Source organism: Larus michahellis, chromosome 7, assembly GCF_964199755.1.
Source record: "Larus michahellis chromosome 7, bLarMic1.1, whole genome shotgun sequence".
Lineage (NCBI taxonomy): Eukaryota > Metazoa > Chordata > Aves > Charadriiformes > Laridae > Larus > Larus michahellis.
The window spans coordinates 5,800,312-5,827,282 of NC_133902.1; the positions used below are offsets into that span (position 1 = coordinate 5,800,312).

General features: G+C 50.6%; 1 protein-coding gene across 1 annotated transcript in view; it reads left to right on the forward strand.

Moving 5' to 3' along the window:
* Positions 1 to 26,971, forward strand: part of NXN (nucleoredoxin) — a 53,351-nt gene that overhangs the window by 13,051 nt on the left and 13,329 nt on the right. The window contains exons 2-4 of the mRNA XM_074595400.1: positions 24,757 to 24,874; positions 26,175 to 26,308; positions 26,713 to 26,813. Of these exons, the coding sequence (XP_074451501.1) occupies positions 24,757 to 24,874; positions 26,175 to 26,308; positions 26,713 to 26,813 (353 nt within the window). The remainder of the gene's footprint in view (positions 1 to 24,756; positions 24,875 to 26,174; positions 26,309 to 26,712; positions 26,814 to 26,971) is intronic.

A 26,971-nucleotide genomic window follows, 5' to 3' on the forward strand; every position in this document is an offset into this window, starting at 1 on the left:
ACCTCTGTCTGTGGCCATCCCTCTAATTATTAAAATAATAACCCTATGCATAGCTTACTGCTCCACTGGCGGCTCAGGGTCTGTAATGCTGGGCCTTGTTCAAACAGCTGCACGAGAAGAAGATGGTCTTTGCCGTACAGTTGGTTATCTAAAGAGACGTTCCCCTCACCCTGTGGGGAGAGGGTAAGTACCCACAGATAGTGACAGACCAGGCTGGAGGAGATGCCTCCAGCCTTGTAGGCACGGAGGTTTGGGATCTGGAATGGGAAGGCAAGCAGAGACCTCTTCCATGGCTGTGCCTGCTGTGAGGTGACGCACTTCGCCTGGCCACGAGCTTGCAGAGCTCTTCCCTGCCAGCGGCTGGTGCTTAGTTTCATCCTTATGGCTGCTTCTGCCCGGTAGCTTGGCAGGAGCCCTGGCCATGTTTCACTTGTACACAGTTGCCACAGTTGCCCATCTCTTTGCTGCTGCAGCCAGAGGTCTGTCCAGGCGACGTGAAGGTGTGCTGCTGGCCTTCAGGCCAAGATTTGGGAACATCACCTTCTTTATGCAAAAGCGTTTATTCCAGCCAGGCTCGTGCAGCCGGTATTTGGTAGACTGCTCATAGGAGAGAGGACCAAAGCAGATGGGCAGGAGTTTGTCACTTGGATTCGGTCACTGTCCCAAACCGACTGGGTTGGATGTTAAACCTGCGATACAACGTGCCAAAAGCTTGGGGCTGGGCATCTGCCTGCCCGGTTATAGGGATGCCCGTCACCCTGATGTCAGTGTGCAAGAGTTCACATGCCTCCTTTCTGTCTTCATGATGCTGCCTTTTCTTCTTGGGGCTTGAAACTGGAGACGTGATTTACACCTGGCGCGGCTGGGGGAGAATAAGTTGTATAAAAGCTGGTTACTACGGTAGCTGCCATCTCTGGCCGAGCGCGTCTCTGGCTGCTTCCTCCACTTGGCTCCTGAGAGCCGGAGTGGGGATTATCCAGAACAAATCCTGTTACCCAGCTGCTTCTGTGGCGGAGACCTGCCGGGCACAGGGATGAACCCCTCCTCACCCCAGCGCCCCCAGCAGCGAAGGAGTCATAGGACAGGAGCACCCCACGGGACATAAATCACGTCACTGTTTGCAGATGACATCATGGGTGAAGATCAGGGATTTTTAGGGTTTCTCTGCCAGAAAGTGGCAGTGTTGATTGCCAGGCTTAGTAATGAAGAATTTGAAGTTGTGATTCATCCCTCAATCCACGTCTTAAGTATGTGGTGGTAAAGCTAGGAAAATCTGTGTATGTATAACTTGTTTCTTCTTAGGGAGCTGAGAAAGCCTTAGGTGCAGCAATTAATATTTTACTTAATTGGGATTGAAATACCAAACGCTCAGAACGTGCCAGTTCGTGTCTGTTGTGGGGAAAACTCAATTGCTTAATAGAAATCTCTTTTCATGCTGCCACACTGAAGAGGAAATAAGGTGAAATATATTGGAAAGAAAAATTACTGACTTTTTTTTGTCATCTGCTCAAACAGTTGTTCAGGCCTGGGGAGGTGTCTCAGCACAGGAGGTTCTTGGTGAGGACATACATTTGAGAGGCAGCTCCTGAGAAGGAAAGTGGTTCTTTGCTGATGCTCAGACTTCTGGTATTTAGTTTGATCTTTTACTTTTTAATTACTCCAGCAATTAGCGCAGTTACACATTTGCCTTTGCTGTTCTGTGAGCGCTTCTCGCACGGCATTTGCTGGCTCTGAGGATGAACCAGGCTTGTGCAGAAGTGCATGCTGGCACAGAATAGGCATCGGTGTGTGTGTATGTGAATCATCATCCGTGTGGATGTTTGCTCTGAACCTCTGCAGCTGGTGAGACGGTGCCTGGCTCTGAGCAACTCATGCGCTGGATGGTGCTTTGCCCTTACAGCCACTTAGTGGCATACAAATGGGGGGCAAAGGCACGTTGTGCCTGCTGTTTTCCTCCTCTTTTTAAATAATTATAACCAGCCTCACAATAGTTGAAGACCGGGCAGAGCCCACCGGTGATGTGTGGGGTGTTGGTGCAGTGGGCTCATTGCCAGAGAGATGTCAAGAACATGAACCCTGTAAAAATAAATGAAACTCTTTCCATAGCTGAGCAAATTGGACATTGTGCCACAGAGGTAGAAGAGGAAAACCCCTGCCTTATGTGAGCTTGGGCAATCACTTGTCTTGCAATTTTTTTCTGTTTTTCTGCACCATTACTAACAGCATTCGCTTCATTTAGAGCTTCAAGCTGTACGAATCCGTGTGTAATTCCGCTGGAGGGTATGTCACACTGACACAGAGCTGCCAGAGACCTTCGGGTTTGAAAGCTGGGAACTGCCATTTACTCACGTGTTTTCAGTGTTTCTTGTTTCTGCTGGTGAAAGCATCTACCGACTGACAAATGGGTATGGATGGGAGCAGCGCCTGCGCAGAGCCAGTTGTTCAGCTAATTGGGTGAACGAACAGTTTCACTCCGGCTTCCCTGTTAAGAGCCTCCAAAGAACGCTACAGGGTTTCCCCCCCTCTTGCTTAACTAAAGAAAGTAAGTGTAATCAAGTCCAGACCTTTTTGCAGGAATCACCGTGCTCTTCTCCGCCCCGCGCTGTGCTCTTCTTCGCCTTGCAGTGAGCAGAGGGCACTGCGTCGGCTTGGCCAGCGCTCTCCTGTTGTGTTGGACAAGTCTTGTTTGCTCGGTGGGGTTCAGTGATCCTGCAAGAGCCGTCTGAAGAAAAGAGCAAAATCCCAGTGGTTTGGCTCCGATCCCTCCACTCTCCTGCCTGTCGCAGCCCATCCAAGACCAACTTCTGCTCAGGTATGAGCTCTTTTCTGTTCTGTTTATACTCCACTTAGCAAAAGAGGTTGGAGCCAGATGATTTTTCTGCAGAGGATATAATTTCATTGGAGAGAAGCGTGAGTTTGTAAAACAATCTGTCGGATTAGTGGCACCTCTGCTCCTGCAGGATCTCCCCACCCCCTTCTTGAGTCTTATTTCTGTTCTTTGAAAGCTGAAATTTCCATTGCTGTTGATGCCCTGCCAGGCACTCTAGCAGGGTTACATTCCCTTGGATGCAGTTCAAGAAACCATCGTTCCTTTTCTCTATCGTTTGTCATCAAAAGGAGGGGAGTGCCGTCCCTGCACTGCCCTGCTGCCTCCAGTGCTGGCAGGAGCAGGTGGCCATGGCTGCTCTTCAGACCCACCACGCTAGAAATGTGAATTAGGAAGGATTTTGGTGGCAGGGAAGCCAAAGTATTCGTGTCCTCGAGAAAATATACTTCAACATTTCAAAAACAAAAATGTGTTCAGGGAACCGGCAGAGGTCTTGGTTAAAGCCCTCCTCCACGAGCGCAGCGATGTGAAGGTGAAAAGCTCATCTTTGTGATGTGCGTTAGGCTTGTACAGTTAGGCAGGAGTGGCCTAAGGACTTAAACCATTCTATGATTCTGAGAGAATTGTAGCATGACATTTTTATTTTGGTAAAGACTGCTAAAGTCAGAGGTTTTAGTTAAAAAAATCTTTGAGCAAGGGCAGCTTCCAAATTGGGGTGGTTTGGGGTCGGCCCAGGCTGGAGCCCGTGGCAGGTCCTGCCTTTGCCGGCCTTTGTGGTCTGCTGGGTGGGATGTGGTTACCAAGGGGGGGCGAGACGGGAGAGGAAACCCACCCTCCTGCATCATGCAGCCATGCCCGCCGCTGTCTGCTTCCTCTGGTACTGGGGATGCGTTTCAATTTTATCATATCTTCCTTGCTTTTAGGATTTGGGCTAACCCTTTAACATGATCGTAGTGTGCAGATTAAAAAAAATAGCTTGTTAGAACTTAAAAAAAAAAGAAAGAAATGTGCAAGAAGGAAAAGAAAGCCGCGTGTCAGAGTGATATCTTAGTGATGTGCATCATTTACGTAGCCTATGTTGGGTGAACTGGCGTGTGTCTGCTTCCTATATGTCCGCCTGATTTACCTGGTCTCTCCTTATCCCTGGCCTTGCCTTGTCATAATGAAACCACAACAGGTTTTAGGGTTGTGGGGGGGGAAACCAGTTTTCCTAGAGAGAATGTAGAGGTTCTGTGGATTTTCAGAGAAGATGAGCTTTACTGACGGGAGAACTGGCTGAGCGAGTTAGTGGTGGATTTGAGATGTTAGCTTTGTGGCTTTTGTCTACCAGAGCCTGAGCAGTATTTGATGTGCAGACATGTTTTCAGACATTTCTCATAGAGAAGGTGTTGGCGGGCCTGTTGTTAACACCCTTGCCTTTGGGCCAAACTATTGAAAATTCAAGTTGAGCTCGCATCTCATTTCAATGGCTTGGAAAGCTGCAATCTGATGGGCTGAAAAATCTCGTCCAACTCCAGCCCTTATTAGGAGCTTAATCTTAAGTGCAGCCAAAGCCAAATAAGGGGGAGGGCAAAAAAAAAAAAAGGCAGTAAAATGGAACAAGAAATGTGCATCCAATTTACAGTATTCCTCTGCAACCTTAATTCAGCCCCCTGTATGCATTACGATGCGGTTTCTAATTACGGGATCGCGTATTGGTTTTTTCCATGGCACCCCTGCCCTCGCAGCGCAGGGGCAGTGGAGGCAGCCCAGCGAAGGATGGGGTTGCGTGTGTAGGACCTCGGGCCTGCGTGGTGCAGGGTTTGGAGAGAAGGGAGCGAGGCAGGTCATGGAAAAATAGAGGGAGTAAAGTGACGGTGAAGGAGACGGGATTCCTGCTCTGCTCCTGCCGCAGGGCTCGTGTATGGCGCCAGGTAAATTGTTTTTCATGCACAACCAGGGACTCGATTTCCTGGGTCCCCAGGCTGAGGGTTGAGCTGCAAAGTGCCGGGTGCTCCTGCTGCACATGATCTCTTGGGAAGTTGTAAGTCAAACATTTAAAATGCCGCTCGGTGCTATTTATTTTTTAAAAAGGGAGCTGTAGGCTCATTCTGGAACCGGAAGCCCAGAGCTTCTCTGTGCCTTTTTTCTTCAGCTATAAACCAGAGGTGTTATGAATGTAGTTCTTTAGGATTTTATGAAAATAAATTCATGATCGTTTGAGAAGTATCCCAGTCTGCAGTGGCAAGATGCCTTCATTTTTGCCTTGGAGCAGCACACGAAAAGTGTGAAGTGAAGAGGGCTGCATGCTGCGCATGAGCAACCAGTCAAAAACCAAAACTCAATAATTTCTCACTTGTTGAGCATCTTCTATTCTCGGTACTAACTGCGTCAGGACTGTATGCACACGTGGTATGTGGCCATGCTGTAAAGGCCATACGCAAGCGGACCAGATTAAAGCTACAGAGAAAACTTATTTCCAGCACATCCTAGCTTTTCAGGGCTTGGCAACTGTAATATTTTCATAATGCAGCCCCTCAGATGTAATATGGTATGAATTACAGGACTGGGCGAGTAAGGATTTGTGTGCAGAGGGTACGAGCATCGCTCTGTGGCGTATCTTACAGGGAGGATGTCGAACAGCTCGATCCTGAAGGTGGTCATTTGTTTGCTTTTCTGACCTGTAGCAGAAAGTGGGAGGTTTTTGGATCATCCAGGGAAGGACCTTGTGCGCAGTTTGGGCTGCTAACGCCAGATGTCTGCTTTTGGCTTATCTGAACGTGGGTTGCGTTTGATCTTTAGGTTGGACCACTGTTGTGTGTTGGAGCCTCGCTTGCAAAATAGCTCCTGTGTCCATCGAAGAAAGAGGTCGAGGAAGTTATTTTTTCTGTGGTTTTATGGAACTCTATACCATCGTCTGTCTCTAAGGAAGATGTGACGCACGATGGCTTTGCAACTATGCAGCTCGATGGAGAGGCGCATAGCTGCGGGTGCTGTCACAGGGATGCTCCTGCAAGAGGTTTGCCAAGTCAAGAGGCAGCTAGCTTCCCTCTCCCTTCTCCAGTGTCCTTTGGACTTCATTCCAGCTTATCTCCTTCCCCTCAAAACACGGATTAGGAGCTGCAAAGCTCTCTGCAGGAGGAGCAGCATGTTTGGTACCAGCCTGGCAAGAGCCGCGTCAGCCGTGCCGTTGGGAGGGGGGGCTGTGCTCAACCGCCCTCTTCCAGGGCTCTGCAAGGTTTTGAACACAGCTCGCTTAAATCAGCAGATGTTGTCAGGCATGCACAGGCAAAACCTTGCTCTAATTCACTAATTATAAAAATTCCTGGCAGAAGCTCCGTGTGAGTCAGCTACAAAAAAAACTACTTAGGAAAAAAAAAATAACTTTATGATATAAGGCAGACTTTAGCACACAAGAAGAAGGGAAGCTGGGGCTTTCTGTAAATCCAGTTGGTCATCCGGCTTTAGCCCGCCGTGTCCTTGTCCGGAGAGAAGCGGAGCGGTGAAAGCCCAGGGGCTCTGCCTGCCTGCAGCTCTCTGAAGCGGGTGGCGTGGCAGGGGGTGGATGGAGTACCCCTTCCCCGCTGGCCCTGAGGGTGGGGGGAGGCTGCTGCAGCCTGGGGTTCACACTTGCCTTCCACCTCGCAGCACACACCGACCAGCCCAGGGAACCAACAAAGCCTCAGATCCGGACAGGTCTTGAATTATCAGCAAAGGGTGTTCACAACACTGTCTCCTAGGGAAGCTGCCTTTTTTTTTTTTTCCCTTTATAAACGTTGGATTTTATTTTATTTTTGTTATAAAACCCACATAACTAATTTCCCTTGGAATCTTTTGCAGGCGTCTGCTCTGAGTGTGTTTTGGCCTCGCTGCCCAGTGCTGGTTTTGAATCCCAGTCCCAGTGGTGGGAAGTTTTTAGAATTAATGCCAGTTGTATTTTTTTAATAGAATCACAGTGTCCGCCCGCGGGTTTTAAACAAATATCCTTGGCTTTACGTTTTGCCTGCACGTAGCGAGTATCCAAAGGGTGTGTAGCCAACAACAGCGATTCGGCAGGGACGTAGCATTTCCTCTTTGTCAAAAATGACTTTATACTTCTTTTTCTAACCTAACGTGCGCGTCCCCGACCCTGCTGCTGTGCCTGGCTGCTGGGATCCACTGCAGCAGGCAGGATCGTGCCTTCGCATGAGGCCGTGGTGCAGGCTCCCAGGGGAGGTGTGTGGCAGCCCCATCAGGGAGTAATTTAAAATTACACCTGGGGAATACACAGTAGGAAACAATCCTCCCTGGTGCCGCTGGGAATGGATGTGTCTTCACAGTGTTGACTTTTCAGCTGGGCAAAATGTATTAGCATGCACTTGCGCTGAATTTTCTGCCTCCACCAGCTCCCTTTTCACCTTTCTACCAGGTTTTAAGATGTGGCTCCCGAAGCAGAAAGTAATTTTTCAGGATGTAGCGCTGTCCTTTTGATCGCAACCTTCCCTTCGTTTCCTTTCGAGGACGTCTTCTGTAATACAACCTCATAGCGCTTCCTCTGCTGCCGCTCTCCCTCACCGACCTGCCAGCGCAGGTCTCTGGCAGGAAGGTGAGCATCTCTGCGCACTGCTCTGCCGTTGAGGCCTGTCCCACAGGCACTGGCATCCCTCCCTTCCACGAAACACCGAGCACAGCCTCTCCAAACTGCCCTGGCTTGCCCAGGAGCGGCTGGGATCCAGGAGGACTGTTTTCCCAGGAAAAAAGAGCTTTGCCGGGGCGGGCGGCAGGCTGTGTCAGCCCCTCACAGCCACACGTGTGTGTTACAGTGACTCTGTTGTTCGGCTGCTTCTCAGCATTTCCATTATGAAAACTAGTTTCAGCAGCGCTAAGTTGTTTGCAGATTTGCTGTTGTTTGGGTGGTTGTTTTTTTTTTTAAATACAGGGTTCTCTAAGGAGTTTTTAAGAACACGCAACTCCCCGGTGTCACCAGTGCGGCAGTGACGACTGTAGCGCTCGTCAGCTGTACTGCTTATGGTCCTTTTCCCTTCGGTCAGCAGGTTTTATAGTTCTTTTCCCTTTGATGTTGGTGACTGTCACCAAAGACGTTTGAAGCTGATCTGGTAGGTAGTATCTGGTAGATAATATAGAATATTAATAAAGAAATGAAAAGCGAGCAGAAGACCATGTGGTGGTGGTACCAGCAGGAACACCCAGTGAAAGCAGTTGACTTTAGCGTTGAGCAAGGTCAGTACAAACATGCCTTTGGCCTGGGTTGGGAGAGGGAGGCAGAAATCTTGAAAACAGGTTTGTATTCGCATGAAGTTTCCAAAACTGAAGAGCCGTCTATATCCTAGAAGAGGCTTTTATTTATTCCTTGGAATCTGGAGTTTGGAGAGCACGTGTTGGCCATGCAGACTCTCAGCTTTGCCATAAATCTGCATTTTGGCAGTGCTTGTCCAAATGCCCTATTATCCAGATAGGAATAGATAGGGGATTAAAGCAGAATCCTTTGCTATTTATGGACTCCCTTGGGGAATGCATTGTAGTATTCTTTTAATTGACTAAAAGGTAACCACAACAACCCAATACTGCACGTGCTAAATCTTCCCTATGGCCCTCCTGTAGACCTGCAGAGGGGTAGGGGGGATGTGGTGAGATATTTCGGTTTGCAGATCTAAAATAACGTGGTTCGGGCTTTAATGCCACCTCCTGATTCCTTGGGATTCAGAACAGAATCTGGGACACGTGCTGATTTTTTTCACAAATGGGCTGGGTTTTGAGCTTTAAATCTCTCCTTTTGTAAGCAAGTGCAGACTTGGAAAGCATTAATTGTTTTGTACTATGTGGAGAAGCGCCTTTCTGTAGAAGTTGCTAAGTTTTTCCCTCCCGCTTTGTAACTGTCTGTACAACCTCAGGTCCTGCGTGTCCCTGCTGGCACAGGAGTGGAGCCAGCGGGCTGGGTGCCAGCCTGACAGAGCGGGTCTGGAAGCGTTCAGCGGAGCTGCTGGCTCAGATAGTCCCGACACCCTTCAGCGAAGTGAGCAGCCAGAACTTACCCGAGAGATGCTCTTCTCCTCTTGTTGAAATTGTTGATAATCCAGAGTGCTGCGTATTTGTGCACAGGGTTTAACCTTTCGGTCTCAATCTGTGCCCGGTGGAGCGAGGAGGTCCTCAACCCTCCTGGAGAAAACACAGAAGACAGAGTCCAGCTGTGTCGAGTTTTACACTGCTGTATATTGATTGAGGCCCTGCAGAAGGGTCTGTGCAGGTGGCTCTCTTCCCCCAGCTGTGTCCTGCTGAGCAGTACTACCGAGAACCAGGCACCTGGACCCTCAGGCACCCTTTGTTTGCCCACCACCTTGCAAAACTGCATGTGTAGTCTATAACATGCAGATCGAACACCATGAACTTCATAAATTGAAGGCAAGCAGAGTGTTTGTGGAGGGGTGCAGCTCTACAGACCAGCTGGCTCCAGTTTGGTTTGTCCGGGCTTGGGAATTTCCTGGGTTTGAGTGTTTTTTCCAGCTGCCCAGCCCCAAGCATCCTCTGGGGTGAGCATCTGCAAGGGGCCAGGGCGTGCTCATTGCCTGCTCCATGGTGGGGGAGAGCAACGCGAAGACTGTGAAATGCCAGTTTCTCTTACAAAGCTCTCTTGCATTTTATTCAGTAGCAGCAGATTTGTTCTTGGCGGGGGGAGCACACCTTGCTGCCCACATCCCCTTCGTGCAGGGCTTAACGCAGCCCATTTTTGTCTGTGCTTGCTGAGAAACAGCAAAAATCAGGAGCAAGCGGGTGGCCAGTGCTTGCTTTCTCCTTTATGTGCCTATTTACTTGGATAATATGCGTTGCCTTGCCTTGCTGTTTACCTTGGGGTTTGTTATGACAAAGAAGATGGATTTTCCCTGGCTCTTGCACGCACAGTATGTAAACCAACACGGTGCAGTTACACGGTCAGAGCGTGAAGCCTGCTGTGACCTGGGGACTCGGGCTGTTCTTCAGTGTCCCCCATTGACGTCAATTCATTGCTTGGTGTCTGTGTTGCAGCTCTGTGACCGAGAAGCATGTCTCTTCTCATGCTTGCGGCCACTTGCGCTGCCCACCGATATGCAGGGGCTCATTTCACATTGCTTTTTCTGAAAATAGGGGCATTTGGAAGAAGAGATACCTTTGAGTTATCTCTATCGTCACCTCTAGACCTGATGAATTCTTGGAAACCATGGGGAGGGAGTCTGTCTGCATCTTCAGCTGTTTTTGCTCTCCTCTTTTAGTACAAATTGCTCCCTAATCTCAGGATGGTTTTTGTGCAGACTTTTCCTCGAGTCCTAGGTTTTTGAGCCGATATTTCCCACTTAGGGAATTGTTTGGGGTTTTTTTTCCCCCTGTGCCTTTGTAATTCCTGGGCGATTTCTGTAATTCATCAATGCTAGCTTGGCAGCAGAGACGTGGAATAAAAGGCTTTGTAGTGTGCTGCTTAGCTGGCTGTATAAACATGAAAGTACCAGGTTTTTAACTAGCTTGCTCACATGGCTTTCCTCTGCAAAGCTTTAGCCAAAACACTCCGCTAGATAAAAGAGATGCTGAGAAAGTCCAGGTCAGCTGGAGATTGTCTGAGAAGGGCTATAACATTGATCTTTGTTTTAGTTTTACTTTTATTCCTTGTAACTTCTCAGTAAGAGCGGGGGATGAGGATAAATTGTTTTAATCTCTTGGTGGTCAAAAGATTAAGATGGATGAGGCAGTGGGCTGCCTGGAAGAAGCTGTTAAGTAAAAGCCCGACTGTGTAGCCCCTCTCTTACATCTTGGATGAAGTTGGCTTCCTGCTTCCCAGGCGCCCTTCCCCACGCTCCTCCTTAAATATCTGAGCTGGTGAGGGATTGCCTTGAGTTTTCTGAGCTCTTTGAACTAGACTAAAAGAGAAGGGCTCTGGGGATGAGGCCTCTCATCAGTTGCTCACCTTTCACCTCCCAGGGCAGGGGTTTGCATCAGGTGTGGCATTAAACGCATGGGGTTTGGTGGCCCTTAGGTCACGTCCTGCTAAGCCTGCCTGAGCCTGCTCGGAGTCTGCCGTAGTGGGCGCAGATCTGAAAACCCAAGAGTTTTCGATCTGAGCATTGTCCCATAGAGTTTAAGAGTAAAAAAAAAAAGATGAAGGAGGCTTTGGGTAAGAGGCAGCATGGTGTTTGGGTGCAGCCTCTGGGATTTCAGGGTCTTTGTTTGCCATTCTTTCTGCTGGTTTTCACAGAACAGGAATGTGTCTTGTCTCATCTGCATCCCAGATTGAAATCTGCAGGAAGAGGTTTCCAGGAAACTTTGGACAATATTCATCCTGTTTTGGGAGGGCACAGGAGGGGTGTACCGCTGGGAAGTGGAATTTTCGGGCTGGCGTCTGTGGGAGCAAAGGCACTGCACTCGTGGTGGGGGGCGTACCGCAGCAGCATCGCGCTTCAGGTATTCAGTGAATACTGTTTGTAGAAGCGGAGTCAGTTCGTCACCAAAAGTGCCTGCGGGCTTGCAAATGCGAGACTCTTGGGTAGGGGAAATGGTTGTGTTGGAGCCCCGATGTTTTGCCCTGTTCATGAGAAAAAAGCCCTGTTTGAGGTAGGGTGGCACCCCTGCACGGTGTGATTAGGACTCGCTTTACGTGGCAGATGTGAAGCCGCGGTGCTGGGGCAGAGCGGGAGTGGGGCTGGCTCTGCTCTGCCCCACAGCAGCCCTGTCTTGGCAAGTCCTCCATCTCCTGCCTCTTGTCAGCCTCTTGTGGATGCTCGAGAGGCTCCTGGCTCCCGTGTCCTTGCGCAATGCTCTCTTAATGTTGTCATTTTGCTAATGAGCGTCTGAAGAAGATGCTGGCTGGATCTGGGTGCGGGTGGGGATTGCCGGTCCCTTGTGTTCTGCTTTGCACGCTCAGGCACTGATGGGGAAGGAGCATGGGAGAAATGCTCAGCTTTACACCCAATGTATGGGGCTCCCTGGGGTGCTGCAATAGCCGGACTTGAGTTTTGAAACACCAAGACAATTCCCTACAAAAAAAACATTACTGCTGGAATAGCCCTGGCTGGCGTCCTTCATAGTGTCGCTAAGAGGGGATGGAAGCTTGAAGAGGCGTTTTTACTCTTTCGGCTGTTTACCCGAGCCGCAAGCTCTGGGGTGAGGAGGAGCTGGTGGGTGCCGGCGGGTCGGGCAGGACGCCGGGCAACGAGCCCTCCGGTGCATGGCAGGGCGGCTGCCTGCCTGCCTTTCCTGCCCTTTGATGTGCTGCGGCGTGGGGAACGAGCATCTGCCCTCTAAGAGAAAACAGATTTGAGTTATAAAGTTGAAAAAAGAGGGAGCAATTTTGCTTAATCATTTTCACACAGATCCACAGGCGTTTCTGTAAGAGCGAGCGGCATCTGGTTCAAGAGCAGCCTTGGCTGCTTTGAGCTCTCCTGCAGTCGCAGGCAGAGATTGATGTTCCAGATGCTGTTCCCAGCCATCGGATCAATGACATGCTTATTCAGACTTTTCATTTTTTAAAGGGAAAAAAAGAATAGATTATACTTTTTAAGATCATCTGAAGTATCAAGGATCTGTGAGCTTTTTTTTTTTTTATCCCAGAGTAGGGCACTGCAAATTATTTCCCTATTTATGAACACCACTCAGAAAGCAGAGCTGCCTGCCTTGGTGCCTTGGTATTCACCCATTCCCTCCCTCCACCTTCTAGCCACTGCAAGAAATACAGGATTTTTTTCTTATTCCAAACACAAAGCATTCGTTTCAAGGAGAAAGGACTTAAATACAGTAATGCCCTTGTGCCCTGCAAGCTGCGCAGGCTGTCCTGGTGTGCGCTTTCTGGCGGCTCCAAACTTGTTTGTGGATGTGGGAAAATTACTGAGCGACAGGGAAAATACTGGAAAGCTTTGGGGATTTCATTTAAATCTGATGAAAATGCAAGGCCGCTGCCTGGTCGGCTTGTCAGCTGTCGGCACCCATCGAGAGCGGCCGCCGTGAGTTTGCTTCTGTGGTTTGCCAAAACCAGGCTGGTTATTTACCTGTTCACCATCTATAGGGGTGTCAATGCTGCCCGCCTCCGAGACCTTGTGGTGTTCAGTGTGTTGTTTTGAAGGTGGAGAGGCCCTGGGAGAGACGGCTGTCACTTGCCAAAATCCTTGGATTTGCCTGGAACTTTCCCAGTGTCGCCACGGTGAGTCCCATGGGAATGAGAGTCCTTAACCACCGTGCCAGCTCTTACCTGCTGCCTTGGCTGATGAGCTTTAATTATTACCGAGATCAGAACTGGGGCATTTTCCTTGGGATGAGACAGCTATGTTTAGCTCCTGGAATACCCTTCGGCTGTCCTGGAATGAGAGTTTCAGATGACGGTCCATAAAAGCTGCTCACCAAGAGAAGCAACAGTATCTTGGCCACCTCGGGAATAGTTTGGCTGACTGCTGGGATGGACCCCAAAGTCCACACTTGGCTTTTGGCGGTGTGAGCGTGTGGCATCTGAGCAGACCCACGGTCTTGGCCAGGGTAGATGTCGCAGGTTAATTTTTGCCCGTCTGGGGTCTGCACACTGCATGAGATACAGAACAAAGTTCCACAAAGCATACTGGAATTAAGCTACAGGTTTTGTTCTCATTAGTGTAAAATCATAAAATCTGGTGTTTCTGATGTCTCTAAGGAGAGAAGGGGAATTAACTCCTGAAGAATGTAACTGGAGGATACTTAAAAGGCAAATTGTTCACATACTTTGTTTAAAATTTGCATGAGTGTAGTAAAAGGTCATCGTAACTGCAGAGTCTTCTCCTCAGATCCTTGCCTGCCGGTGGCTGATTGCAAGAGCCTGTTGCTAAGTGTTCCTGGAAACGGAATAAAGATGAAGCAAGATAATTGAACAAGAAGGAGGGAGAGGGGGGAAAAAGCTTGGAGCTCGCAGCCGAACTGCGGAGCTGCCAAACGAGATGAGTATGTTGGAGTTTGACTCGGTGGCTGCATTTAATCAGTCCTGACCCAGGGGTGGGGGAAAGGGTGACCGAGCCTGAAACTTCGTGGCAGATCCTTGGAAAATGCTGCTGGGATGCAAGCGGATGATTTGCTTGCGTTTCTCGTGGCTCATCCAGCTCCAAACACGTTGCTTCCTAGCATTGAGGCTGGAGCGGGGATGGGAAGGCAGGCTGTGCTCCCACGGTGCTTTGTGCTCTTTTCCTGGATAAAATCTTGGTTCCAGCAGCAGTTTTGTTAGCGTGGGATCTTCTTCTGGACGGTCAGTAATCACGGAAAGAAACAGGATAAAACAAGAACATAAACATACAAACCCAGAGCTTGACTAATGCAGAAAGCCTTCAACTCCAGGTGACTCCTGAGGGTTATTTTCTGCCCGTCTCAGGTCAGGCTCCCCTCTGAGGAAACAACTGATGGTTGGTTGGTGTGTCACAGAATCAAATAAACCCCTGATGCAGCTCCTTTTTATTGCCAAAAAGACAGGGAAGAAAAACTTCCTCCTTAACTTTGGTCTTTCTCTAGTTGAAGCTCTTGTAAAAAGACCGGACTTTCTCCGTCTTCATGGATCGATTTCCTGGAAACAGTTTTAATAACTGTTTCTGGAGTGATTTTTATCATCCCTGAGCATTTTACAAACTCCGAATATAGTAACAGCTGAAATACAGCCACATCTGAGGAAGGTTGCTGCCAGCAAACGCTTCGGCGTTTTATAAAAGAACACTCGATTGGCTCTTCCTTTTGCACAGAACCTCCTTTATTCCCACCGAAAAGACGAGGTAGCACTCCTGCCGTCCAGTCCTCTGTGTCGCCTCTTGGTTCGACTCGAAGCCGCGGTGGCAGAGCGGGCGCCGGGCGTCCTCGCCTCGCTGAAGCTTGCGATGTCCCAGCCTCCCCCTCCAGCTGGGGCTGGCTGTCAGCGGAGGGAATTAATACGCCGCATCTTATCTGACATTTTGAACGCCCCCGTGGGATTTGCGTTGTCATCAGTTCCTGGCAGCAGCCTCTCATTTCTGCCTTCGTGCCGTGCTCGGGGCGGAGGGAGGGACGCCGTGCCCAAGACTCGCTCGCACCAGGGGTCGGTCCTGCCCTCCCGGTGCCGTATTTCATCCGTGTGCTGACTCACAGGCTCTTGCCCCTCCGTGAAACTGTATCTTCTGTGACTTCCGTCAGTCAAGTCGGGATGTAGATGGAGCTTTTGACCTTACTAGTGATTTATCACTGTCCCCGTTCGTCTTTTTAATTGGTTCGGCAGTTGCAAGACATGCTGTTCTTAAAGAAGAGGCAGCCCCAGCCTGCTGTCTCGTTCCTCCCCGGTCGATGGCTCTGGAGCCGGGGGCCTCTTGCGTCTCGGTGCTGGGTTTCACAGGATGGATCGGGTTCCCTCGGTTGTCCTGCACCTGGCCCACCGTGTGTGTGTGTGTGTGTTCAGCCCCGTCTGCCCTCCCCCTCTGGGCTCACCCAGCGCTGGTTATCACTCCCCAGGCAGAACCACATTTCTGCTCCTTCCCTGCCCTCCTCTTTCCCTGTCCCTCTGCCTTCTCCTCGCAGGGAATGCCGCCAGCTCTGCTGGAACACCGCTGGATGGGAAAGCCCCTCTGCAAAGGAGCAGTTGGGTGGGAAAAACGGCTTCTCCAGCCTCCCGCCTGCCGGCTTCTCCTGCTGTTGTGGTGCCAGCGTATCTGAACTATGGTCAGCTTTGTTCTGCTCCGGTTTTTAATGTGTACAGGTGATTAATGGCAAATGCGGGACCCACAGTGCCGTTTTCCTGTGTAGGCGTCAGTGGCTCCGCATCGGGCAGGTTTGTGTTCGCAGCCTGCAGGCTTTCTGCTGAGGGAGCCGAGTGTCGGTCTGGGGAGCGGGAGGAAGGGAAGTAGTGCTTGGCAGAGAGTGTTTTCCGGGCAGCCCGACCCGTTACATCCGTCCTGCCCGCATCACGAGTTGGTCTGATGGCCTTCCCCACAGGGCACCCAGCGCCGGCTGTGGGGCTCAGCTGTGCTTGTGCAGTGTGTTAAGAGAACACGGGGGCCCTGGGAGCACGTCATCATCGGTGGTTTAGCCCAGAGCAGTTTCGGTGGTGGCATGTTTGCGTAGGATGGGCTTTAATGGCTCCAGAGGAGAAATCTCCTGCGAACACTGTGGCTGTGCTGGGTCAGCACCGGCTGTGGGACCCTTTTCCACCCCAAGAGCTGAGGAGGAGCAGCGTAACTCCGAGCTGTTGCTGGTGGGGATTGCTTTTCCCAGCTGGAGCTTGGGAGCACCTGAGTCTGGTTAACTCTCAGTGTATTTTGACCGGAGTGCGGTTACGGAGTGAATCCCTAGAGCTGTGCCGTCCCTCCAAGCAGGGCCTGTTGCCTGTCTCACATGCGAAACCCAGCGCCGCCATGGCGGCGCGGGCCGTGAGCGGGGGCCGGGGCTGTGGTTATTGCCTTTCTAGCCCTGCAGCTGTGTAACCTTTGCATGAAAATTCTCCTTGGGTTGCAGACCAGGCGCGCTGCCAGACTGCGATTCAGTGCCGTCGGCTCTGAGACGCCGAGATGGATGCGGCTGTAGGGAGGGCCAGACCAACCACTGCAGCCTCTCCCGAGATCAACTGGAGGAAAGCAGTTGCTTTTAAATAGTCTGAGAGTTTGCAGCGGTGCAAGCGCTGTGTTGTGGGGAGGTTTTTGTAATGAAGTGTCAGCGGTGATGCTCTGGGTGAGCTATTGCATTCCAAAAGATGCGTAATGACCAGGTTTGCCATCCAGGGGGTGTATCCGCAGCAGTGGGCACAGGAAGGTGCTTGCAGATGTTGTGGTAGTTTTACAAGGGTCTCCCATGTTGCTGGTCTGGGGGATGTCCTGGTGCTGGCGTGTCCTGAGGAGGTCACTGCTCAGGAGGCTCCCGGGGCTGCGGCATCCTGAAGCCCTCGCTCCCCTGGCTGCGTTACAATGCTAACAAATACTGGTTTGTGTTCTATCTTTTTTTTTTTTTTTTTTTTTTTTTTTTGTTCTGATTGTGTAAGGTTCCCTTTCGGATTAACTGCTGAAAACAAAACAGAAATAACCCTAATACCTCATTGTGTGCGTTAAACAAAAAAAAAAATATCCCCATTTCCCTGCAGATTTGAAAGGCTTTTGTGTATGGTGGGAACTCTGCCTAAACTCTGGACTTTTCAGAAGTGTTTGTTTCTTAATGATCGGGGATTGCAAGGCGTTTGACCTCGAGATTACTATCAGTGCTCCATGCCGGCTGCCTTCGAGGGAACAGTAGCGGCAAAAGCAAAGGCGCGGGTAGGAAACCCAGGCTGTACCGTGCGGCGGCTCTGGCAGCCGTCCCGCTTCCAATGACGGATGAGACTGGGGACCAAGAGAGACCCTGAACTTCTTTTCAACGTCCCAGACTGCCACCCCACCCCTCGCCTTTCCTATAAACAGATGGGAAAATATCCCTTCCCCATAGAGAGGGAGAAATTATTATTTTTTCTTATTACCTTTGTGTTTACATAGCTGTTTCTTACTCAGTGCTAGTCATTTGGGGGCGTAATTTATAGGGGCCACATATGATACACTTCTACATGTGTCTTAAGTTTTTCCCACAAACACTTTAACTCCCTCTGTCCTCGCTGCTTTTTATGTGTTTGGCTTGCTGTTTTTACCTACCAGGAAAGCATGAAAAAATGCCAGTTGGAAAGCAGGTACCAGAGGCTGGGTGGAAGGTTCTGGTGGACCCTCTGAGCTCCGCGCCCCTCTTTGTGTAAGCCCTGTGCCCCCATTCTCCTGGGGGTAAAGCGGGAGTGCTTGGCTCAAAGCGGAACTGCAGGGAGAAAAATTGTTTATGAAATATCTTGAGATGCTCATATGCAGGCCTCCTTCTAAGAGGTAAAGGAAGGCATGCACGGGGAGGAAAAAAAAAGGAGTTTCTTGGGAGATGTATTTCCTAATCCTGGGTACAACACTGTATCCTTAAGTTCTGCATTGTCTTCAGGCTGTTGATTACAATTTGATGAACACCTGGAAAAAGGAGGTTGATAAAAGTTATTCCTCATATGCTGATAGACCAGTCTTGTCTTTAGCATCCTCTCTGCACGATTTGCTGCCTGCGTTGTTATCTGTATGTTTAGACAAATGCTACTTTGCCCTGATCCTGGGATCAAACCAGGCTGCCAGCCCAGTGCCTCTTTGAAACTTGCACATATAAAATAACCAGGCCACCTCCGGTGTCAGCTGTGGGCCCTGGGGCTTTGCTCTCCATAGATCATGTTAACCGCTCTTCAGTTCTGCTCAAATTAAATGTTTTCCTATCAGATGTGGGCTGCGGAGGATACAGCCTGTCAGCCTGCATGTGCGTCAGGAGGAGAGGAGGCAGCTTGTGCTCCGAGCCGGCTGTGTGTGCCAGCCATATGCTGCTTTGCCCTCAAATAAAATGCTCAGCTCGCAGTCGGTTGGACGGCTTAGCTCAGGAAATTGCGAAGAGCAACGGTGCTGGTGCTGGGCGACCAGCGCGGTAAGAGGAAGAAAACGGGAAGAAGCGAAGGGTCCGGGAATGCAAGGTTGGGCTGGCCCAGGTCCCTCACCCCTGGGGCTTTGGCTGCGGAGTTCCTCGGGGGAACAAAGAGCAGCCCTCCGCTGGCAGCCGCCTTGCCAGAAAACCCCGCAGAGAGGTTTCCTTCCTCTTTGGCTCCAAAGCTTTTGCCGTTGTGTTTTGCAGCCGGGAAGAACAAAAGCTCGGGGTTGCGAACTGGCTCCTGCCAGGGTCTCCCCTGTCCCCAGCCGGCTGTGGGGCAATGCGGGCGGCCGCAAGCCGGACCGTGCTGTGCCAGGCTCCTGCCACGGAGCCACAGCAAGGAGAGGGTGGAGGTGACAAGCAGGACTTTTGATTTGATTTGTTTATTTTTCACTCGCACCAAGTCATATTGCTGAAATGAAATGACTGGCAAGGGGAGCATCCGCAGCAAGCGCTGCCGGGCCGGGAGCTGGGGGAAATAGGTCCTAAGGTTGGTTTAAACTGGGCTTTCTCTGACTGTAGGCAGCGTGGGGGTGGAGGGGAATGATAACACGGTAGCCTGGCTGCCCGCTGGTGCGTGTGTACCAGCAGCCCCGGTGCCCTGCGCTGTCAGTCTCAGCCATTCGCATCAATCTTGTTTATTGCAATTCCAAATCCTCCCTCCTCAGCTCATTAATGTTCTCAGAGCAGACATCTCTCTCACCATTGTATTTTTTAATTAGATTTTGATTTGCTTTCAGAGAGAAAACAGCAGCACAATAGACATTAATTTATCCCGAGCCTTGCTTGGTCTCCTCTGTGTCGCAAGGTCAGACCTTGGTGTGCACCATCTGCCCTCGACGCCTTCCCCGTTCTTCGGCTGCGTGCCGTTCCCGCACTGCAGCCCCTTTCATTTAAGGGGGTTCCCTTATGCCTGAAGGCAAAGGAGCAGGGAGGGAGGCCTGGAAGAGGAGCCTTCGCTCGAGCTGAGCATGAATCGCAGGGACAGGCGTGACCTGGATTTAAATCGACAGGGCGAGGGAGCAGCCTGTTCTGCAGCCCTGTGCCTGCTGTCTGCGGAGCCTGGGTGGCCCCTGGTGCTTGTAAACCCTTTAAGGCACGATGTAAAAGCCGCAATTTAACATTGCGTGCGAGCGAGGACAGAAAAGTCCCCCACAGCGCAGGGCTGTGGGAGCAAAGCGGTGGGGACGACCGTGGCTGTCTCGCCAGCATGGAGCCTGTCTGTGCAGCGGAGCTGGAAGCAGAGCTGGGATATGGGCTGTGCCGATCCCCACAGCCCTGGACCAAGGGCGCTTTTCCACCCGAGTGCTGCTTGTGAGTTCCTCAGACAGACTTCATGTTTCAGCCTATGGTGGTGGAACCAGAGACCAGCAAGAGCTGAGCTCGTGTCGGCTCTTTCCATGGAATGGAAACCCCGCTGCCCTCTTGCATGAGCACTCATGGGGCTGCTGGAAAGCGGGGTCTTTCCAATGCCTCACCGGAGGAATTGCCCAGACCCTGGGGGTGTTCCCTCCAAGGCTGGATTTTTAGAAGAAAAGTGGCTTTGCGTTTCATCTTAGCAGAAAACAGCAACCATCCACATTGGGAACATGCTCATAATTGCTGAGGGATCGCTTTTGTGTTCTTAAATGAGCTTTATCTGGCCGGCGCTGGTCAGGGTGGAAGCATGGATGAGCAGAGGCAGTGTCTGCCCTGCTGCTGGTATGGGCAGGTGCCTCTCAAACCACCGTGTCTCCATATCCTATGGAAGAAGGATGGATGGACGGACGGACGGACGGATGGATGCACGGTAACTTTTACGGTCCAGGTTCACACAACTGCAGAAAAATGCAGCCCCCAGCGAGGGCTGGAGGACCACTTTCCCACTGGCCAGGGCTCATTTCACTGCAAGCAGTTGTGCTTTATCTTTTCCAGCGTTAACCACTGCAGCTCAGGATTTATGTTAGTAAGTGAATGCGACCAAGGGCTGATAAATCAATCAGCACAACCAAAAATAGAGTCCGGCAGCTGTTGGGAGCCGGGGATCCCTTCCCCACCAGTACGCGCAGAGCAGGAGGGGATTTCATCCGCCCCGGACGGATGCCAGCCCTGCGCAGAAACAGACGTGGGCTGCTGGGGAGACCTCTTGTCTGACACCTTTATCTGGAAAAATTACTGCGGCTGTCTGCAAACTTCTCTCCAAACGTGCCTTTCGGCCAGGCATTTCCCAGTCACCAGGGTGGGGGAAATAACCGAGCCAGCAGCCGGCGCGGAGAGCAGCTTTGCGGCCGATGCTGTGTGCTGCTGCGTGGCCTGACGTCTTGGGATCGCCTCAGACCTCAAATAATAAGCGATCGTTTTAAAGCCTCTTGCGGCCGGTCATGGATGGAGTTGCAGAGGGAGCCAAGGGCTGCGGTTTCCAGGTCCTCCAGGACTTTGTGGTGATGCTTTGTGTAGGGATAAGGTTACTGTAGGAATCTGGTGAGTCTGGTTTTTCCACTGGACTGCTGTACTTCACCACCTGCACAGGAGCCAGAGAGCTTTCTGTAAAGCTGATCAATCCTGTACGGCGTCTTGCGAGGGGGTGTATTTCCTCGCTCCTGCTCCAGCGGCCGTTCTGGAGCGAGTATTGAGTTTAGCAGGCATGCAGCCCGAACCAGGAGTGAAGGGCGCTCCGAGAGGATCAGCTGCTTTCGGGCTGAATAGTCCGTAGATTATTTCCACATCTGTGTTAGCTTTGGCTTGATCCCACAGATTTGCAACAGCTGTTGGGAAGCGGAGCAGAGATCCCCTCTTTAAATGGATGATCAAATCCTCGGAGTGTGGAGTATGTTATTTCTATGTCATCCTCTTCCCGGCAGGAAAAACAGCTTTTAAAAGTTGCTGAGGCAGCACTCTGCCCTGCTGCCTGAGCTATCATCCCATCATCCTGCGGTTTCAGAGCAAGTCATAATTTGCTTTCCGCATGCCACGCCGAGCCCGACACAGGATCTGTTGCGGGGTGCGCGGTTGTGCAGGTACTCGTACAAGGGATGCCTTTTTTCTCCTGGGCTCCCCTTCCCGCCTGGACCACAACCAGCGGGCGTACGCCCAGCGGGACCGAGGAGGACCTCGTCTCCTTTGCAGACCCTCAGCGTTTTACCCTGAGAAAAACTAACCGGTGCAATAGTTTGGTACAAGACAGATTAGATCATCCTGGTGTTCAGAGGCTTTAGGTGGAGATGGGATGTCTTTGCTCAAAGCTGCAATTCAGCTGCAAAATAGTGATGTGGGAATCCCATAGATGAGCTATCTATCCAAAAAGCCCAGTTAAAATGAGCCAGTCCTGATCTCCTCTCAAGGTTTTGCTCTTTCAGGTCAGACCTGCAGTAAAAGGAGCCATCAGGCTTCCTTCAGGAAACCGGGACAGAAGTGTCTGACGGGCTTTGGAAAGCAGAGTCTGGCTGAAGAGGGCCCGGGCGATGGGAATGGTGGTAGATCCTGGCACTTGTCCTGCAGCGCACGCGTTTGTCATTCCCCGTCAGCTTTCCTAGCGCACAGGAGGATCATGAAACCAAACTGCTCCCACTTCAAACAGCACATTCATGTACTTCCCGATACAGACAGCAAAATTAATACGGTTAGTGTGTCGAGACCACTAATTTGCAATTCAAGCCTTTTATATTCAAGCCCTAAAATGGCAACCCAGTTCCAGTCATCCTACGTACAATTTTTGTGTTTGTTCATTGCTGTTGTGTGATGGGTTTCAGTGATAACCCGGGTTGCGCGTAGTAAGCACTGCTGAGCACGCGTGAAGCTCTGGAAGGTGTGGGGTGACCCGGGGCTGGCTGGGTGGTGGTGGCTGGGAGCTGTGTGGTGCTTGCAGCTTTTGCAAAGGCGCGAGGTAAAACCTGGCTGTTTTGGTTGTTTTTTCTCGTTCACCCAAGAGCGTGACATGATGTTCATTGGGTTCAAATCACAGAGCACAGTGATGAACGCGCTCCTCCAGCAGCAGCAGCAGATGTCCTGTTGACCTTTTTTGATTCTTTTTGACCCTTTCAGCACACAAGTAGCTTCAAGTTTGCTTGAGGCATTCTCCTGTGGACCCTCAATGACGAGTTAGAAGTGGCAACTCTCCATTTCATGGGGACAGAACATCTGGATTGTGGATTACCTGTACCGTAGATGTCTGGGCAGCCAAGACTAGTCTCAGCAAAGGCAGTTTGAGCCCTGTGGGGCTCGATGGCATGCGTGTCCTGAGAATACCCAGGGCCAGTTGTTGGCGAGAGCTGACAGGTCTGTTGGACCCCGTAGGCTGCCAGTGCTTCCAGCGAGAGCGGGTTTGGCTTGGTCTTATCCCCTTATCTGGGGCGTCCCAGCCCTGTCCTTCTGAGCACGGCCAGTCCATGCAGCCTCTTGGCTCTGAAGCACAGACCCTGCCGCTTCCCCAGCCAAGCAAAACTGCTGGGAGCCGCCGTGGTGCCCCAGGGGAGCTGCTGGCTGTATACAAAGGACTTCGCAAAATGAAGTGAAATGTAAGCAGCTATTTAAAGAGAACGATCCAATTGCTAGTTGTAATTTCCTCATTGTTTGCAACACCCTCTTAAATGCCTGTGATCCTTATAAAGAGCTTTTCCCTACCCTTTAAACTTCACAGAAGTGGATTTTACCTTCGGTGGTTTGAAGGCACTCATTGTGAGGGGGCTGGTTTGCATTTAGTATGATTTATTTTTTTTTCCCCCTCTTTTTCATGCCCAAGGCCATTTGGTCTGTGAATCGTCATTGTGAATAAGTCGTCTCGTCCCAAGAAATATGTCTATTGGAAATCGAAGGCTGGTGGGCAGGACACAGAGTGTTGCCTTTCTCTGTGTCCTAGCAGATGGAGGTTAATGGTCTTCCTAGAGCAGTATTAACACTTTCCTTCAGACCCAAGAGAGTTTTGCTAACACCCCCTTTGCAAGCAGGCTGGCTCGTATCACTCATCCAGGTATATCTTTTATAAAAAGGTGTTGGAGGGAGTATTTAATACAGTGCCATTAAAACCTGAATGTGGATGTGATTTTCCCCTCAGTGCAATCTCTGGTGAGCAAACCAAAGGATGCGGTTTGCTCTGTCTGCACGTTGCATCCCAGTCCTGCCCTCATTTGCCTGGTTCCTCAGATCATTCCCATCTTGGGAAATGGGGTTGTCTCTATTTGGAAATCAGGGATGTGGCCTTTCTCTGGGAAAGCACGTGGGTCCAGTTTCAACGTCGGCTACTGGTGGAAGCAGCAGCATGTCGCGTGAGGGTTTCTCCGTGTCTTGTGCTTAAACCCTCATGTTGGCGCTGGGTGGGATTCTCAGTGGTCCCCTCCTGTCCTTCTCCCTTGGCTGGGTTTTATTCTCCAAACCCAAGCAAGTTGTAAACACCCGGAGCCCAAGAGGCTTCGCAGAGCGGTGCTTGACGTTAGGGGAAAGGCGGTGATTCATTTCCTTCCCCTCTGGCTCTCGGCTATAGTTTGGCTTTTGTTTAAGAGTTTGATAATTCACCACTGGGCTGTTTAGGTTGAAATGCTTGGAGAAATGTAAAACGTAAGTAAATGCAGGGATTGCAGCAGCTCCTTGGTGCAGGGCGGGGAGACCGGCTCCTCCAGCCTGCAGGTGTAGGCTGGCTGTGGCTGTGTCAGCCGCTGTCATCGTCTCATTCCTCCCCGTCCCTGTGAGCTCGGGTTAAGCTCAAAATTACCCTGTGGCAGAAGTGTATGCTGAGAAATGTCATCCCAGGGCTGTGTGACACCCAGAGCACTCTGTCACTGGTGCTGTGTGGAGCTGAGCTCGCTGCAAAATGTGAAGACCATCAGACAGCAACACCTAGACCAGGACACCCAAAATGTGGCCATTGCAGCCTGCATGGCTTCTGCCCATAGCCGGCGGGGACCTCTGCGAGGCTGGCAGTGTGGGATAGATGAGCTGGGCTACGCGGCCACCAGGCTGATGTCAAACCCATTAATCAGCTCCTGGGAACAAACCCGGGAAGCCCCATGCGCAGAGGAATTGTGTTTCTGTGTGTTGGCCTTGTTTTCAGCGTGGCTGTGTCTTGGCAGGGCTTGCTGGTTTGTTTAATGAACACTGAAATGGGAGGGGAGGAAGCAGCCAGGGAAGTATTACAAATTGCTTCAGAGCAGTGGCATTAAAAGTATTTGTGCTTACCATGTCTTCTAAACAAAGACCTCAAAGTATGGTAAATATTACCCACATTTTACTTGCAAAGAGGCAAACGCAGGAGGAGGAGAAGCTTTACCTGCGCTCGCGGGCAAGCCTGCAACAGGCATGAGACAAACGCTGGTCTCGCCCACGGTACCCAGGGGATGGTGTTGGCACATTGTGTCTCTGTGGGCGCTGGAGGTCCAGGTCGGTCCAGCCGCTCTGGAGAGATGCCCTGACATGCCTTCATATGCATTACTGAAGTACCAGCTCTGTTTCTGTGCTTAGCCCTGACCTCTGGTGTGAAAAGATCTGCCTCTTCACACTGATAAGTTTACCTTTCTCCTCTCCCCTCCCAATCTCTTTTGCAGCTGAAGCTGTGGAACAAGTACAGAGTCTCCAACATTCCTTCCCTGATATTTATCGATGCCTCCACTGGGAAGGTGGTTTGCAGGAACGGCCTCCTGGTAATCCGAGATGACCCAGAAGGTGAGACCTGGAGTCCTGTGTGCCATAGAAACACGGGCACACGGCTGCCTTTTCATTTCAGTTCATTTTTAATTGCCTTGGAGGGGGAAAAAAAAAAAAGGAAACAAACAACTGTTGTCATACTTAACTAATCAAGGCACTGTATTATTTTCAGCATAAAATTTTCTGCATCGTTCCTGCCAGATCTTGTGTTTTGGTTTTACTTGTTGAAAAGAACAAAGATTTCCCCTCCAGGATTTTTGTCTGAAGTGCTAATGAGGAAAAAGTTAGACTAACTGAAACATTGCATTTGGATTTTTCCCTGATGGAGGCACACAGACCAAGGGCCCAGACTTACCATACCTTGGGAGCAGAATCCTTCCAAAATACTGAGTGGGACTTTATCACTGACATCACGCTCTTTTAGGATAAATGAATTCCCTATTATTTACAAATGCAACAGAAAAATGCTACTGTTCTCCGCTTCTGAGGTTTACTGTACTGGGAGTTGATGTTAAATCCATCTTCTTCTAATTTGCAAAAAAACCAAAACGAGCAAAATGTGTTCCTTCCTCGTAGATTCTTCAGACCCATCATCCAATTGCTAGGCTGTCCATGCACGCGCATTACCGACCGTTCGTTTCTTCATGCAGTAGATACAGAGCACGGTGACTGAGTCTTTAATTCAGGTGGCAGGAACTGTGCAGCAAGTAGACATTGTGACCTGAGCCATCTGTGATGTTTCCTCCTCGCTGGCTCAGTACGTGGATTGATTGCTCTGGGAGCTGGCAGCAGATGATTCAGAGCGTGTGTTTGTGTGTACGCACACATGCTTGCTTTGGGGTGCAGAGGGTTAGTCTAAGTTTAGTTTATATATAGTATTTTTTATATATATATATATATATGTAAACCAACATTTACACATATATAAGGTTTTATAAATAAATAAGTATGTATATAGAAAATATATGGTTAGTATCAGTATAAGGCAGATGATAGTCTGATTGCATTCCTGAGCACGTACCACCTTGCCCTCTGTTGTTAAAACAAACGCTATAGATAAGGAAAAGAGGCCTCACTGGGCACAAAATCCCAGCAGGCTTTGTCAGGCCAGAGGTGCTGCGACTCGAGTGAGGGTGCAGCCCACCTGCGAGAAAGAGGTGGCCCTGGTTCTGGTGCACAGCTTGGCTTTCCTGGCTCCCTCGTATCTTTTCAGAAGGTGGGATGGTTTTTTTGGTGGAATGTCTTGAATCTGTAAATGCTGCATGAGCATCTTGAAGTTTTGTGTCTTCTTTCCACCCTCATCCCAATCCCTGTCCAGGTCTGGAGTTCCCCTGGGGGCCAAAACCCTTCAGTGAAGTTGTTGCTGGGCCTCTGCTAAGGAACAACGGCCAGACGCTAGACAGCACCGCCCTGGAGGGCTCGCACGTTGGGGTCTATTTCTCCGCGCACTGGGTGAGTAGTAGGTGCTTTGCAGAGCAATTTGGGCAAGGCTGGGAGATGCTCTGGGGATGCCATTGCAGCTCTTGCTGCAGAGCTATGTGGACCGCTGGCTGGCTGGTGTTGAACCAGTGAAGACGCTCCGGCCATTCTGGAATAAGCCACAGCATTGCAGTGGCCTGTCATCCTCAGCTGCCCCTTCAGAAGGGGAAGAGTGGTCAGATTTTAAAAACGGAAGAGGTTTTGTTGGCAACTTACGGGCCATAAACCTCAGCCACGTTGAGGGCTGCTGCCCAGCACTCTAGTGGAGATGAGGTCACGTCTATCTTTTTGTGGCCACTAGGTCATCTGGGTCTGCTGGGTGTGGGTCTGGCCCTGTGGAGGAGACGATGTCCTTATGCCTGTCTTGCGTTTTGCAGTGCCCGCCGTGCCGAAGCCTCACAAGGGTCCTGGTGGAGTCCTATCGGAAAATCAAGGAGGCGGGCCAGAAGTTTGAGATCCTCTTCGTTAGTGCAGACAGGTAAGGAATCGCTAGCAGCCTGTGCGGGCAGAGCTGGCTGCCCCCAAGCTGGGAGGCTGTGAGCATTGCCGGTTTGATTGGAGGAGGAAATTGGATTTGGGATAGAGCAGGTTGCAGCTGGCATCAGAAAGGCTGCCCGAGTCCTTTGTCCTCTGCCC